Source organism: Ovis aries, chromosome 3, assembly GCF_016772045.2.
Source record: "Ovis aries strain OAR_USU_Benz2616 breed Rambouillet chromosome 3, ARS-UI_Ramb_v3.0, whole genome shotgun sequence".
NCBI classification, from domain to species: Eukaryota; Metazoa; Chordata; class Mammalia; order Artiodactyla; family Bovidae; genus Ovis; species Ovis aries.
Genome location: NC_056056.1, coordinates 32,353,547 through 32,367,310, shown reverse-complemented (window position 1 = coordinate 32,367,310; position 13,764 = coordinate 32,353,547). Strand labels below are relative to the sequence as shown.

The window sequence follows — 13,764 nt, the reverse complement described above, 5'->3', positions numbered from 1 at the left end:
TTTCAGAACTGGAAAGTGGAGCCGGAGGCTTCGGGCCACACTCGTTCACTGGCTGCGTTATCAGAGCCTGTTACCATGTTTCGGAGACCCCATCTCTCTTCTGGAGCATGTGTAATGCCATCTAACCTCTTCTTGAATGAACACGGCACCCCACCCATCCCTACCCTTCTCTTGCTGCTTTGTATGCTCTGCTTTATATTCTGGATATTTCTCAGACTGTCCCCCTCCTGCTGTCCTGGGGGTCCGCACCATCCTGGGGGAGTGACCGAGCCCCATTCCTCTCTGATCTTAGGGTGGGAGAGGGTGGGGTGCTGCAGATAGGATGTTAATTAGAAGGCTGGGTCCTGGGAGGTCGTGGGGGGCCAGAGGTTGACTTTAGGATGGTTTCTTGTCTGCTTATCTGTGTTCAGAGGCTGAAGGGGTCAGCTAAGCAGGGAATCTGTGTTGTGGTTTCATTACCTGGTGTGTCCAGCCCAACTGCTCTGGCTTCCTGAGCACTGGGTGCAGGGTGAGGTCTGGGGTGGATTCTGGGGACACAGGGCTGAGAAGGCCAGCAGTGCTGGCCTTACTAGGTGCCCTGACCGTGAAAGACAGGACAGAACCCTGTGTGAGGAGGCTGGGGAGGGGATGGAGGAGAGAAGGGAGATGGAGGTTGAGCAGAAAGAGGGGCAGCCAGTGGGCTGGGGTGTTGGGGGAGGTATTTATGCAGCAGTGAGTACAAGAAAGGCAGCTGGGGGGTGGGGGGGAGGAGTAGAATTCTGACAAGAAGGCCCTTCCCCACTCACTGGAGTGGGAGCACCGAAAAATTCATCTCAGACTAGCAGAGCTCAAGGTTCAGCTTGAAGAAGCCCATTTGTCATAATCACGGGAAAGACACATCTCAGATTCTCTCCAGGGTTCAAGTTTTCCTGGCGGCCAAAAGTTTGCAAAAGCTGGGCCAAAGCTGGGTCTGCAGCTTTTAAACTGTAGTGTGAGAGGCAATACTAGCAGATGAGTTAGAGAGATGACAGCTGCCCGCCTTGTCCATCATCGTGGCCTCCCCTGGACCTAGACCTCCTCTGGCAGCGCTGGGCTCGTGGGCCCTGGGGTGGCCTCCTGGTCACCTTTGATTCCTCGGTGCAGCACTGGGTGGGGGTGGGGGCTCACTGCCAAAGGAGGCACGATTCATTTTTTCAAAGCACGTTTTTGGGAGGCACGTTCCTTTTGCTAAGTGAGACACACTTACATTTATAAATATGAATCAGGTGATTTAGGAATTCCTGAGCCTAGAGCTAACGACCACCCATGTGTATGGAAATTGTGGAAATCTGTCGATGTACTGCTTTGTTTCAGATGGAAAGTGCAAGCAGCTCGCAGTAAGTGCCTTAGGGCTGGTATCCTGGTGGAAATTTAAAAAATATCTAATAGCCTTTCTGGGAAAAGGTGGGGTTATAAATATATAAATTAGCCAAGGGTGCTTGTAGGATGGGATTGTGCATCAAAGAGTAAAAAGCGAGGACTTCCCAGGTGGCGCTAGTGATAAAGAGATGACCTGCAGGAGGATTCTTGCAGGAGACGCAAGAGACGCGGGCTCCGTCCCTGGGTCGGGAAGATCCCCTTGAGAAGGGGTGGCAACTCACTCCAGTATTCTTGACTGGAAAATTCCATGGACAGAGAGGACTGGCAGGCTACAATCCATGGGGGTCACAAAAAGTTGGGCATGACTGAGCAAGCAGGAAGAAACCTCATCCTCTAGTTTGAGCCCTTGTTTAATTTCAGTTTCTTCTCCTGTAAAATAGGAATAACATCACCTTTCTTGTGAAGATTCAATGAGATGAGGCGGGTAAGATGCGTGCCCGTGTCTAGGATGTGAGGGTGTGATGTGAGGGGGTGTTACAGGCAAGGGAACTGGACAAGAGCAGGGTCTCCCGGCCCTGGCTGCATTTCAGGGTCCCCTGGGAGTGCAGCCTGCTCTGCCACTCACCTGTGCACACCTGGGGTGGAGCAGCTGGGCCCCATCACCCCAGGGGACCTGTTGCAATGCATCCCCTGGCCCCTCCCCAGAGCAGACCCCTGCTTCCTTGGCTACAGGTCTCCTTGGCTAGGCAGCATCACCTGGTGGATTTGGGTCCTGGATTTGGAGGCTGAGAGTTGGTCTATTGTTGTGGGCTGAGCCTCTCTCCACCGCTGCCTGGCCCTGAGGGGTTACTGAGCTCCTTCCAGGCCTCAGAACGGTGGCTGCACATGAGAGAGGTCAGGTGGACTAGAGCAGCTGCACCCCCTGAGGGCCTTTTCTTCAGGGGAAGCAAGTTTAGAGAAGTGGGGGAACTCCAGGAGACCCAAGGCCTGGGACTGTGGGAAGAATCGCCTGGAAACAGATGCGCTTGCTAAAAGGTGGAGGGGGTTCCCTGGCGTGGAGAGCACCTGCAGGACCCACCTGAGCCTCCAGTGCATGGCCCAGATACGGCCGTTTGCCTCCATATCCCTGCAGCTAAGAGCGCAGGTCAGAAGGGGGTGAGGTTTCCCAGGACCAGGGGTGCCCTGGGCACGAGAGGCAGTGTGGGTCTGTGGCCAACCTGGAACCAACCTGCTGTCCTTCCCCTGGCCTCTCGGGACCAGGTCTCCAATCCCAACCTTTGTCCTCAGTGAGGTCAGAGGACCAATGTCAGGGCTGAGGGACCTTCCAGATGAGTCAGTCCCTCTCTCAGCTCAAAGATGATGACACGAACTCGGGCTGGTTATTTGACCTGGCAGCACCTGGGTGGCAAGGGGCAGTGCCAGAGTCCAGGGCTCCCCTTGAATGTACTTTCTAAACTCTATTCCTGCAAGTGGCATTGCAAAAATGGATTTTATTTTAAAATATGTACAGTTCTATATAATGCAACTCTCACATCCAAACATGACTACTGGAAAAACTATAGCTTTGACTAGATGGACCTTTGTTGGTAAAGTAATGTCTCTGCTTTTTAATATGCTGTCTAGGTTGGTCATAGCTTTTCTTCCAAAGAGCAAGCATCTTTTAATTTCGTGGCTGAAATCAACATTTACAGTGATTGTGGAGCCCCCCAAAATAAAGTCTATTACTGTTTCCAAAAAAATAAATAAATAAATAAAATATGTACAGTTCTCTGAAAGGAATGCTGTCCTGCCTACATGGCCCCAGGCATGAACCAAACCTGAATCGTCTTCTAGTTTTGGGATTATAATCTTTGGTTTGAAACTTCTCCACTAGAGCTGCTCTCTGCTGGTCTGTCTGCAAGTTTGGTTTTCTTCGGTGGATGCCTCAGGAGGTAATGCATAACAGTGATCCCTGACACAAGCTCAGTTTAGTTCAGTCTCTCAGTAGTTTCTGACTCTTTGCGACCCCATGGACTGCAGCACACCAGGCTTCCCTGTCCATCACCAACTCCTGGAGCTTGCTCAAACTCATGTCCATCGAGTTGGTGATGCCATCCAGCCATCTCATCCTCTGTCATCCCCTTCTCCTTCCACCTTCAGTCTTTCCCAGCATCAGGGTCTTTTCCAATGAGTCAGTTCTTTGCATCAGATGGCCAAAGTATCGGCGCTTAAACATCAGTCCTTCCAATAAATATTCAAGGTTGATTTCCTTTAGGATTGACTGGTTTGATCTCCTTGCAGTCCTTGGGACTCAGAGTCTTCTTCAACACCACAGTTCAAAAGCATCAATTCTTTGGTGCTCAGCTTTCTTTATGGTCCAGCTCTCACATCCATACATGACTACTTGAAAAACCATAACTTTGACTATATGGACCTTTGTCAGTAAAGTAATGGCTCTGCTTTTTAATATGCTGTCTAGGTTTGTCATAGCTTTTTTTCCAAGGAGCAAGCAAGTCAGCATGGTACCTTTTACACAGCCCACCTCTTCCATCCTTATGGGTGGTCAGGAAGACCCCTGAGTGTGGAGCTCTGTCCCCAGCCGTGTGACAGCCCAGGCTGGCTGTGGCCAGGGCAGACACAGGCCAGTGGCCCCAGGTTATCCCACCTTGTCTGGAGCCCCTGGTTCAGTTGCTGACACTGGCAGGTGTTGGGTCCAAATGTGTGGCCCCTCCCTTACCCTCCAGGACCCTGAGCCCTGTCAGTCCCGAGACTCTCGGCCTGGTGGCTACTGTATCTGGGCTGCCCTCCCGTGGGCTTTGCTGGGGTGCCGCTGTTCCATGAGTATACATGGGGAGCAGCCTGACCTTGACAGTCTAGTTTCCTGAGCCATGAACCTGAGGGCACGCAGATTTCTAAGGCCCCACGGGCCCCATGGAGAGTGGCCTCTGGGCTGGTGGAGTTTCCCGGACCTCAAAGTAGACTGGCTTTGAGACCCAGTGATCTGTGTGATTTGCTTTGACTCACTGAACATAAATTATGAATTGGCAGCTTTTTGACCTTCAGGTGTCTAATAAAGTGGCCTGAGGCCATAATGATGCTGATTGATCGTGGGAATGGGCTGTCACGGTCCAGAAGAAGGTGCAGAAGACGTCCCAAAGGACTGATATCCCACCTGCTTGCCCCACAAGTGGTGTAGGCCATCAGAGCTGCTCAGGCCCAAGATTGGACTATTGTTAACTGCCAGAACCAACTGTCCAAGAAGCTTGTGAAATTATCACCCAGTGACTTGATTACCAGCACCAAGCACACCTCTGTTATTGTACGTCTCACCTCCTAATTAATTCATTACTAAGTGGGCCTTTCTTGAGTGTCCTCCTACACCTCCAGGCTCAGACTGGTAGCCAAGTACAAGCTCTTTCTGGGCGGTAGTTTCTCCTAGTTAGTATCAACCAGCAGCCCTGATGAAACATTAAAACAGAAGGGATACAGCATAACCAAGGATACTCAGAAAGTTAATGTTACAATGAACTTGCCTTATTATCTATTAAACCTTGCTCAAAAATCTAAAATGGACTTCCCTGCATTTTTCACCTACCTCAGAATTTATTGTGTTCCACTGGACTGATCTTTTCTTCCCCTGGGGCCAGGAACTAAGAACTTCTGTCTCCCTTCCCACCTCTCAATTTCCACCTTCTGCTCCCAAAACCACACCCTTGAGAGGAGAGGTCTGTCCGCCTCTGACAGGCCCTCAGAGAATCAAGGCAGAAAACCTGGGGCAGCCTCAGGGGAGTAAGAGGTACCAGACCTGGAAACAGGCCTTGTTGGAGACTCACAGCCAGTGGTGAATTCACAGCCACTTAGAGAAGTGGGAGGAACTAGAACCTTTGTTGTTGTTCAGTCGCTAAGTCGTGTCCGACTCTTCACGACCCCGTGGACTGCAGGACGCCAGGTTCCCTGTCCTTCACTATCTCCTGAAGTTTGTTCAGTCTCATGTCCATTGAGTTAGTGATGCCATCCAACCATCTCATTCTCTGTTGCTCCCTTCTCCTCCTGCCTTCAGTCTTTCCCAGCATCAGGGTCTTTTCCAATGAGTTGGCTCTTTGCACCAGGTGGCCAGAGTATTGGAGCTTCACCTTAAGCATCAGCCCTTCCAATGAGTACTCAGGGTTGATTTCCTTTAGGATTGACTGGTTTGATTTCCTTGCTGTCCAGAGGACTCTCAAGAGTCTTCTCTAAACCACAAGAAAGCATCAGTTCTTCAGTGGTCAGCCTTCTTTATGGTCCATCTCTCACATCCATACATGACTACTGGAAAAAATATTATTCTTGCCTTGTGAACCCCACGAACAGTATGAAATTAGAACCTGGTCCAGCCCCAAATGGGGCCAAGTTGGGTCAGAGATTGGAGCTGGCAGCAACCAGCACCCAGAAATGTGGTTTGGATGTCAGGTCCACAGTCAAAGTTACCTCTGGCAGCCTCTGGGAGCTAGGGACCAGGGACACCTAGGGCAGCCTGCAGGGTGCCAGGGCTGGGGAAACAGCCTCTTGATGCCCAAAGAAGCCCTTGGTGCCAATACACTGAGCTCACTGGACCGACATTAGATCCCAAACCCCTTCTGCTTCCTGGAGCTTTAGTTCCTTGTGAGACCTGGATGTTGGTGCTGGCCGCCCTCTCACCAGGTGGCAGGTGAGTCGGCTCAAAGGATGCACGTGAATCCTAGAGGTCTGTAACCTGTGATTCACATGTCAAGTAGCATTGTGACAATGGAATCAGCCTAGGACCTCTTCTGGTCTCCTGTGACATTCCCTATGACCTGCAGCTGTTAGGATTATACATGCCTGGCCAGTAGCTTTCTTTCACTTTCTTCCTCAGCTATTCAGCACAGTGCCTAAATGCACCTGTGAAGTAAGGGTAAGTGGTCGTTGAATGAGTGAGTGGGTGAATGGATGAGTAATGGAGGGACCACTCAGGCCTCACAGTGGGCGGGGTGGGCCAGCTTGGCTACCATGTAAAGGAGGATGGGAGAACATTGGTCCTCCTGCCAGCCTTCCAGGCCTGGAGCCACACCCTTGAATAGCTTCAGGCATCCATGGTGGGGGGCAGGGTCTACTCCAGGGATCTGAATCCCTGCTCAAGGCCGGAGACTCTGCTGGACACCTCCCTGGACCCTGGGCAACTTGGGGGTGGATTTTGGTCCCCTCCCTCTCCTGAAGGTGGGCCCTGACCATTGTCCTTTCCTCTCCTCCTCCTTGGCATGCAGATTCTGGCCAACGTCTTCCTCTACCTGTGCGCCATCGTCGTGGGCATCATGTCCTACTACATGGCAGACCGCAAGCACCGCAAGGCCTTCCTGGAGGCCCGCCAGTCTCTGGAGGTGAAGATGAACCTGGAGGAGCAGAGCCAGCAGCAGGTCAGGCTCTCTGGGGAAGGCCTTGGGGCAGTACCAGCCTGGGACCCCAGTTTGGGGCCTGTCGGAAGGGAGTGAGCCCAGTTGCTTCTGGGTCTCCAGGGCTCAGTGGGGCTTGGAGTTTGAATTCTCTTTTCCAGAGTTGTTGTTGTTCAGTTGCTCAGTCGTGTCCAGCTCTTTGTGACCCCATGGACTACAGCACACCAGGCTTTCCTGTCCTTCACTGTCTCCTGTAGTTTGTTCAAACTCATGTCCACAGAGTCAGTGATATGATCCAACTGTCTCATCCTCTGTCACCCCCTTCTCCTCCTGCCTTCAGTCTTTCCCACCATCAGGGTCTTTTCCAGTGAGTTGGCTTTTTGCATCAGGTGGCCAAAGTATTGGAGCTTCGGCATTAGTCCTTCCAACGCATGCTGAGGATTGATTTCCTTTAGAAGTGCCTGGTTTGATCTCCTTGCAGTCCGTAGGACTCTGAAGAGTCTTCCCCAGCACCACGGTTTCTTGGGAGGCATCGCTCACCCCTCTGCCACTCCCTCTTGTGCAGATTCATGCTACCCGCCTACTGTGTGCCCAGGGCTCCCTGCAGTGGGGTGGGGGTGGAAGACACATTCCCTGGCCTCAGGGTCCTTTCGGGTGAAGTCTGTCATCCCCTCCTCTCTCCTCCCACGGGCACTGTTTCCTTGGCACTCAGGGCAAGCTCCCCACTGCCTTCTCCTGCTAAGTCATTTGTGGACACAGTAAAGCCAGCCCAGCCCCTGGGGAGCCCACTGTTTACATTTCTCCATTGAGAGAAGTGCCTGCTGTGCCCACGCTGTGTTTACTGGCTTCACTCCAGCCTCGTCCACCGCAGAAGCTCCCTGCTCTCATGGGACTCAGTCTTTTAAATAGTTTTTGGTCTGGGCTCGTCTCAAATGCCTTTTGAAGGTCTTCAGAAATCTCATCCACCAGTTTCCTTTTCTCCAAAGGTTGACTTCCCCTGAATAAACGAACTCAGTAGGTTGAAAATATATGCCTCTTTGCTCTGGGAACCATGTCACTTTGTGTTCAGGTGGTGCTGTTTGCTCCGGGCTCAGCAGGTTCACTGAAACTGCTATTTTCCTGGACGCTGCCACCCAGGTGGGCAGGGCAGTAGTTTCGGGGGGTTCCATTGGAGAACCTCACTTTCTCCAGACAATGCTGTTTGAAGGCACACACTGACTCATTTAGCTGGTGTGTCCTGGCTTCCTCTGTCCTGGGGCATTCCTTCTCTCTCTGTTTACCAATGAGATCTAGAAGCTTCTGAGCTGAGCCTTGGACTCATCTCCTTCAGAAGACAGGCTTTAGAAGGGGAACCATCCTGCCTTCCATGGTGACAAGGAGCCATCACACCTGTCCCCTTCTCCTCGGCCCTGTGTCCTGTCGTTACCGAGGAGCTGTTGCGGCTGGAACGTATTTAAAGAATCCTGCTTTGCTGGCTTTATTGAGCCCCTTCAAAGGCGTTCTTTACTTTCTGCCTTCTATACTGTCCTGGTTGTTGTTTGCATTTGATCTCTCATACTGTGGAGGCATCCCTCTGTGTTCTCTACATTAAAAAAAAAAATGTGTGTGTCACCTCTCAGCTGGACTGGAGGTTCTTTTTTATATAGTGTGTGCAGTTTTGAGCACACTCATCTGGGTTGATCTTGTCAGTCTCATGGTGTATAATCCAGGACATCTTCAGTCACGTTCCACGGTGCTTGGTGGGGGCCTTCTGGGGTGGTGAGAAAGGCCCTGTGTCTCACCCTGGGTCCGTTATTCTATGTGTGGATGATTTGGACAAGTTATCTACCCTGTAGAGCCTCACTTCCCTCATCTTCAGAGTGGGAGTATTGCTACTCCAAAGTGGAGATGTTGATGATTATCATCTTGCTGAGGGTTCCCTGAGGGTCAAATGAGAAACACAGACATAAGTGCTTTGTAACTTGGAAAGCGCGGAGCGGTGATGGTCAGGCCACTAGGCCTGCTTTCTAATGCCCGGGCCATATGCTCACTCCTGGCAGGGTCGGTGCAGGGAGCCTGGGGCCTGGCAGAGAGAACCACCCCTGTGTGCTCCAGGCCTCCTGGACGCTATGGAGTAGCCAGAGGGTGCCTGGCTGTCTGCTCAGGCCATGTGGCAGCAGCAGGGCAGACACTGGCCCCGGAATGAGAGGTCCAAGGAGGTGAAGGGAGAGGAGGGACACACCCCCAGGCCTTGCAGCGGTGCAGCAGGTGCCTGTAAATGTCCATCAAGTGGACTTGAGCCTGAATGTGCCCTTGGGCTAGTTCTTTCTGTCTTTGGCCCTCAGTTTCCCTATATGTGAAGTGTAGATGATAATACATTTGCAGGTAAAATGGGATTGAAGTGTAGATGATAATATATTTGCAGGTAAAATGGGATAATCTGTGTCAATCCCTTGGAGGACAAGAAAAGCACTGGAGTTCTGCCACCTGTGAGTTAACATTTGCTTGTGTTTTTCTTTAGGACTTTTGTGACTATGTACATGAGACCCGCTTTCCATTTTAACTTTCTTTCTGTGTCCTTGACAGGTTTGGGTATCATAGTTATGCCAACTTATTAACTGGAGAAATCTTCCCTCTTTTAGGTTACTCTTTTAATCTTTAGAAGAATTCACTTGTGAAGCCCTATTGGGTCTGGAGTTTTTCTTTATGAGTAGATTGGTTCCTCTAAAAAGTAAGGATCTATATTTCCTTTGGTGTGGGTTTTGGAAAGTTTTTGTTTTTTCAAGAACTTATCCATTTCATCTAAATTTTCAAATTGTTGCTATACGTGTGTTGTATTTTATCTCCATGTATCATTGTCTATGGGATTTGTGTTTCTTTTTTCATTACTGATATTGGTAATTTGTGCTTTCTATTTTTAAACTTTTTCTTAATCTGTTTTACCAAGGTTAATTCACGTTTTAGCCTTTTCAATGAAACACCTTTTTGGTTTTTTGTACATTTCTATAATTCATTAATTTATACTTCTAACTTTGTCATTTTCTTCTGTTTTCTTTGGGATTAATTTGGTGTTATTTTTTATCTTCTTGAAACGGGATATATATAGCTAATTTTCAGCATTTCTTTTCTAAAACATGTACTTTTGCCGTAGATTTCCCTCATTATGTTGTTTTAGCTTTATCCCACAAGTTTCAATATGTCATATTTCTGTTGTCAATTAGTTCAGTTTTCTAAATTCTAAAATTCATATTTTCTAAATCCATTGAGGTGCTTTTGATCCATGAACTGTTTCCGTCAGTTCAGTCGCTCAGTCGTATCTGACTCTTTGCAACCCCATGAACCGCAGCACGCCAGGCCTCCCTGTCCATCACCAACTCTCAGAGTCCACCCAAACATGTCTGCATCGAGTCGGTGATGCCATCCAGCCATCTCATCCTCTGTCGTCCCCTTCTCCTCCTGCCCCCAATCCCTCCCAGCATCAAAGTCTTTTCCAATGAGTCAACTCTTCACATGAGGTGACCAAAGTATTTGGAGTTTCAGCTTTAGCATTAGTCTTTCCAATGAACACCCAGGACCGATCTCCTTTAGGATGGACTGGTTGGATCTCCTTGCAGTCCAAGGGACTCTCAAGAGTCTTCTCCAACACCACACTTCAAAAGCATTAATTCTTCGGCGCTCAGCCTTCTTCACAGTCCAACTCTCACATCCATACATGACCACTGGAAAAACCATAGCCTTGACTTAGATGGACCTTTGTTGGCAAAGTAATGTCTCTGCTTTTGAATATGCTATCTAGGTTGGTCATAACTTTCCTTCCAAGGAGTAAGCGTCTTTTAATTTCATGGCTGCAATCACCGTCTGCAGTGATTTTGGAGCCCCCAAAAATAGTCAGCCACTGTTTCCACTGTTTCCCCATCTATTTTCCATGAAGTGATGGGACTGGATGCCATGATCTTTGTTTTCTGAATGTTGAGCTTTAAGCCATTAGGAGTACATTAATTAATTTCCAAATATCTGGGGACTGTTTAAAAGTTTGTTTGTTTGTTTGTTTTTGCCACACCATGTGGCCTGAGGGATCTTAATTCCCCAACCAGGGACCAAACTGATGCCCCCTGCATTGGGAGTACACAGTCTTAATCATTGTGCCCCCAGGGAAGTTCCTAAAAATTATCATTTTATTGTTGATTTATAGGTTAATTTGACTGTGGTCAAAGAACATGCTCTGTATGACTTTGGCCACCTGAGGCAAAGAGCTGACTCATTTGGAAAGACCCTGATGCTGGGAAAGATTGAGGGCAGGAAGAGAAGGAGAACGACAGAGGATGGGATGGTTGGATGGCATCACTGACTCAATGGACATGGGTTTGGGTAGATTCCTGCAGTTGGTGATGGGCAGGGAGGCCTGGCATGCTGCTGTTCATGGGGTCTCAAAGAGTCAGACATGACTGAGCGACTGAACTGAAGCGTATGGTTTTAGCCCTGTGAAATTTGTTGGAACTTGATTTTTGACCTAGCATGTGTATGTATCAAAATGCCTTTCAAAAATGAAATAAGATCAATAAATGTCAATTATGACTCATTTGCATCTACCCCAAAGTATTTGTGCCTCTTTGGTCACAATGAAAGACCTCACAACACTTAATTCCCCCTCCCCCGCATTTTCTAGCCACTGTAATGTGTATTATTATTTACTTATTTCAGGCTTTTAAACAATCGGGATGTGGTTGATTTACAATGTCTTCTCAGTTTCGGGTGTACCACATAGTGATTCGATTGTGATGCATTTTAATTCGACATATATTTTAACCCCACAGAACAGTCTTGCACAATTATCGTTTTTTTACAGTTACTAGTCATTACCTATGTTTGCCCATACTTTATCATCGGTTATACTCAACTTCTTCGTTGCCGTGCTTCCACCTTCTTGAGGAACTCCTTGTAATACTGCTTTTCATGTAGGTCTGTTGGCACTAAATTCCTCCCCATTTTTAATTGCTAGAAGAGTTTATTTTTATTTCAATTTTGAAAGCCACTTTTTAATCAGATAAAGAATTTTAGGTTGCCAGATTCTTACTTTCTTCCCTTTGAAGGAGTCTTTCCCTTGTCCCTGGGCTTCCATTGTAATGCCAGCCATAAGACACACTGTTGCTCCTGTTGTTATTTATTTATTGAAGTGTTATTGTTCAGTTGCTCAGTCACGTTCTACTCTGTGCAACCCCATGGACTGCAACACGCCAGGCTTCTCTGTCCTTCACTTCTCCTGGAGTTTGCTCAAATTCATGTCCTTCGAGTTGGTGATGCCATCCAACCATCTCATCCCCTGTCGCTCCCTTCTCCTCCTTCCTTCAATCTTTCCCAGCATCGGGGTCTTTTCCAGACCAGAGGGCCTAGGTTCAATCCCTGGTTGGGGAACTAAGATCCCACAAGCTGTGGTGTGTCCAAAAAGAAAGGAAAAGAAAGACTGTGGCAACCCTGCACCAACAAGTCCGCCGGCACCATTTTTTCCCCCAACAGCATTTGCTTGTCTCATGTGTCTGGGTCACATTTTGGTAACTCTCACAATATTTCAAACTTCTTCATTAATTTTAGATTTGCAGTGGTGATCTGTGATCAGGGGTTTTTGCTTTCACTATTGTATTTATTTGGGGAGCACCATGAACTGCGCCCATCTGATATGGCAAATTTAATAAATAATATTTATTCTGACTGTTCCACTGACTGGCCATTCCCCTATCTCTCTCCCTCTCCTCGGACCTTCCTATTTTCTGAGACTCAACAATATTGAAATTAGACCAGTCAGTAACCCCTACAGGGCCTCTGAGTGTTCAAGTGAAAGGAAAACTCACATGACTCTCACTTTAAATCAAAAGCTAGAAATGATTAAGCTTAGTGAGAAGGCGGAGAAGGCAATGGCACCCCACTCCAGTAGTCTTGCCTGGAAAATCCCATGGACAGAGGAGCCTGGTAGGCTGCAGTCCATGGGGTCGCTAAGAGTTGGACATGACTAAGCGACTTCACTTTCAGTTTTTACTTTCATGCATTGGAGAAGGAAATGGCAACCCACTCCAGTGTTCTTGCTTGGAGAATCCCAGGGAGGGGGAGCCTGGTGGGCTGCCATCTATGGGGTCACACAGAGTCAGACACGACTGAAGCGACTTAGCAGCAGCAGCAGCAGTGAGGAAGGCATGTCAGAAGCCAAGACAGGCCAGAAACTAGGTCTCCTGCACTAGTTAGCCAAGTTGTGAATGCAAAGGAAAAGTTCCTGAGAAAGCAGACCAGCCTTATAGCTGATATGGAGAGTTTTGGTGATATGGATAGAAGATGAAACCAGCTACAACCCTCCCTGAAGCGAAAGCCTAATCCAGAGCAAGGCCCTCACTCCCAACAGTTCTATGAAGGCTGAGAGAGGTGAGGAAGCTGCAGAAGAAAAGTTTGAAGCCAGCAGAGGTTGGTTTCTGAGGTCTAAGGAAGAGGCCATCTCCATAACATAAAAATGGAAGGTGAAACAGCAAGTGCTGCTGTAGAAACTTCAGCAAGTTATCCGGAAGTTCTAGCTAAGATCATTAATGAAGGTGGCTACACTAAACTGTAGGTTTTCAATGTAGATGAAATAGCTTCCTATTAGAAGATGTCATCCAGGACTTTCATAGCTTGACAGGAGAAGTCAATGCCTGACTCCAAAGCAGCAAAGAATGAGCTGCCTCTCTTGATAGGGGCTGATGCAGTTGGTGACTTGGGAGTTGAAACCAATGCTTATTCACCATTCTGAACATCCTAGGACCCTTAAGAATTATGCTATGTCGCCTCTTCCTGTGCTTTATAAATGGAACAACAAAGCCTGGACGGCAGCACGTCTGTTTACAGCATATTTTTACTGAATATTTGAAGCCCTCCATCTAGACCTAATGCTTAGAAAAAAGGGTGCCTTTTAAAATATTATTGCTCATTAACAATGCACCTGGTCACCCAAGAGCTCTGATGGAGAAGTACAAGATTATGTTTTTTCATACTTGACCACATAACATCCATTCTTCTGCCCATGGATCAAGTAGTAATTTCAACTTACAGGTCTCGTTATTTA

At 48.3% G+C, this 13,764-nt stretch overlaps 1 protein-coding gene across 4 annotated transcripts in view; it reads left to right on the top strand.

Annotated features, from left to right (window-relative positions):
- The window catches only part of ADCY3 (adenylate cyclase 3), an 88,250-nt gene that overhangs the window by 33,748 nt on the left and 40,738 nt on the right, over positions 1-13,764 (top strand). For 3 of the 4 annotated variants that reach the window (XM_027966562.2, XM_042245870.1, XM_027966561.2), the window contains exon 3: positions 6,579-6,728. The exons of the other annotated variant lie outside the window; for it this stretch is intronic. In XM_027966562.2, coding sequence (XP_027822363.1) covers positions 6,579-6,728 — 150 coding nt within the window. The remainder of the gene's footprint in view (positions 1-6,578; positions 6,729-13,764) is intronic. 4 annotated transcript variants of the gene reach the window in all.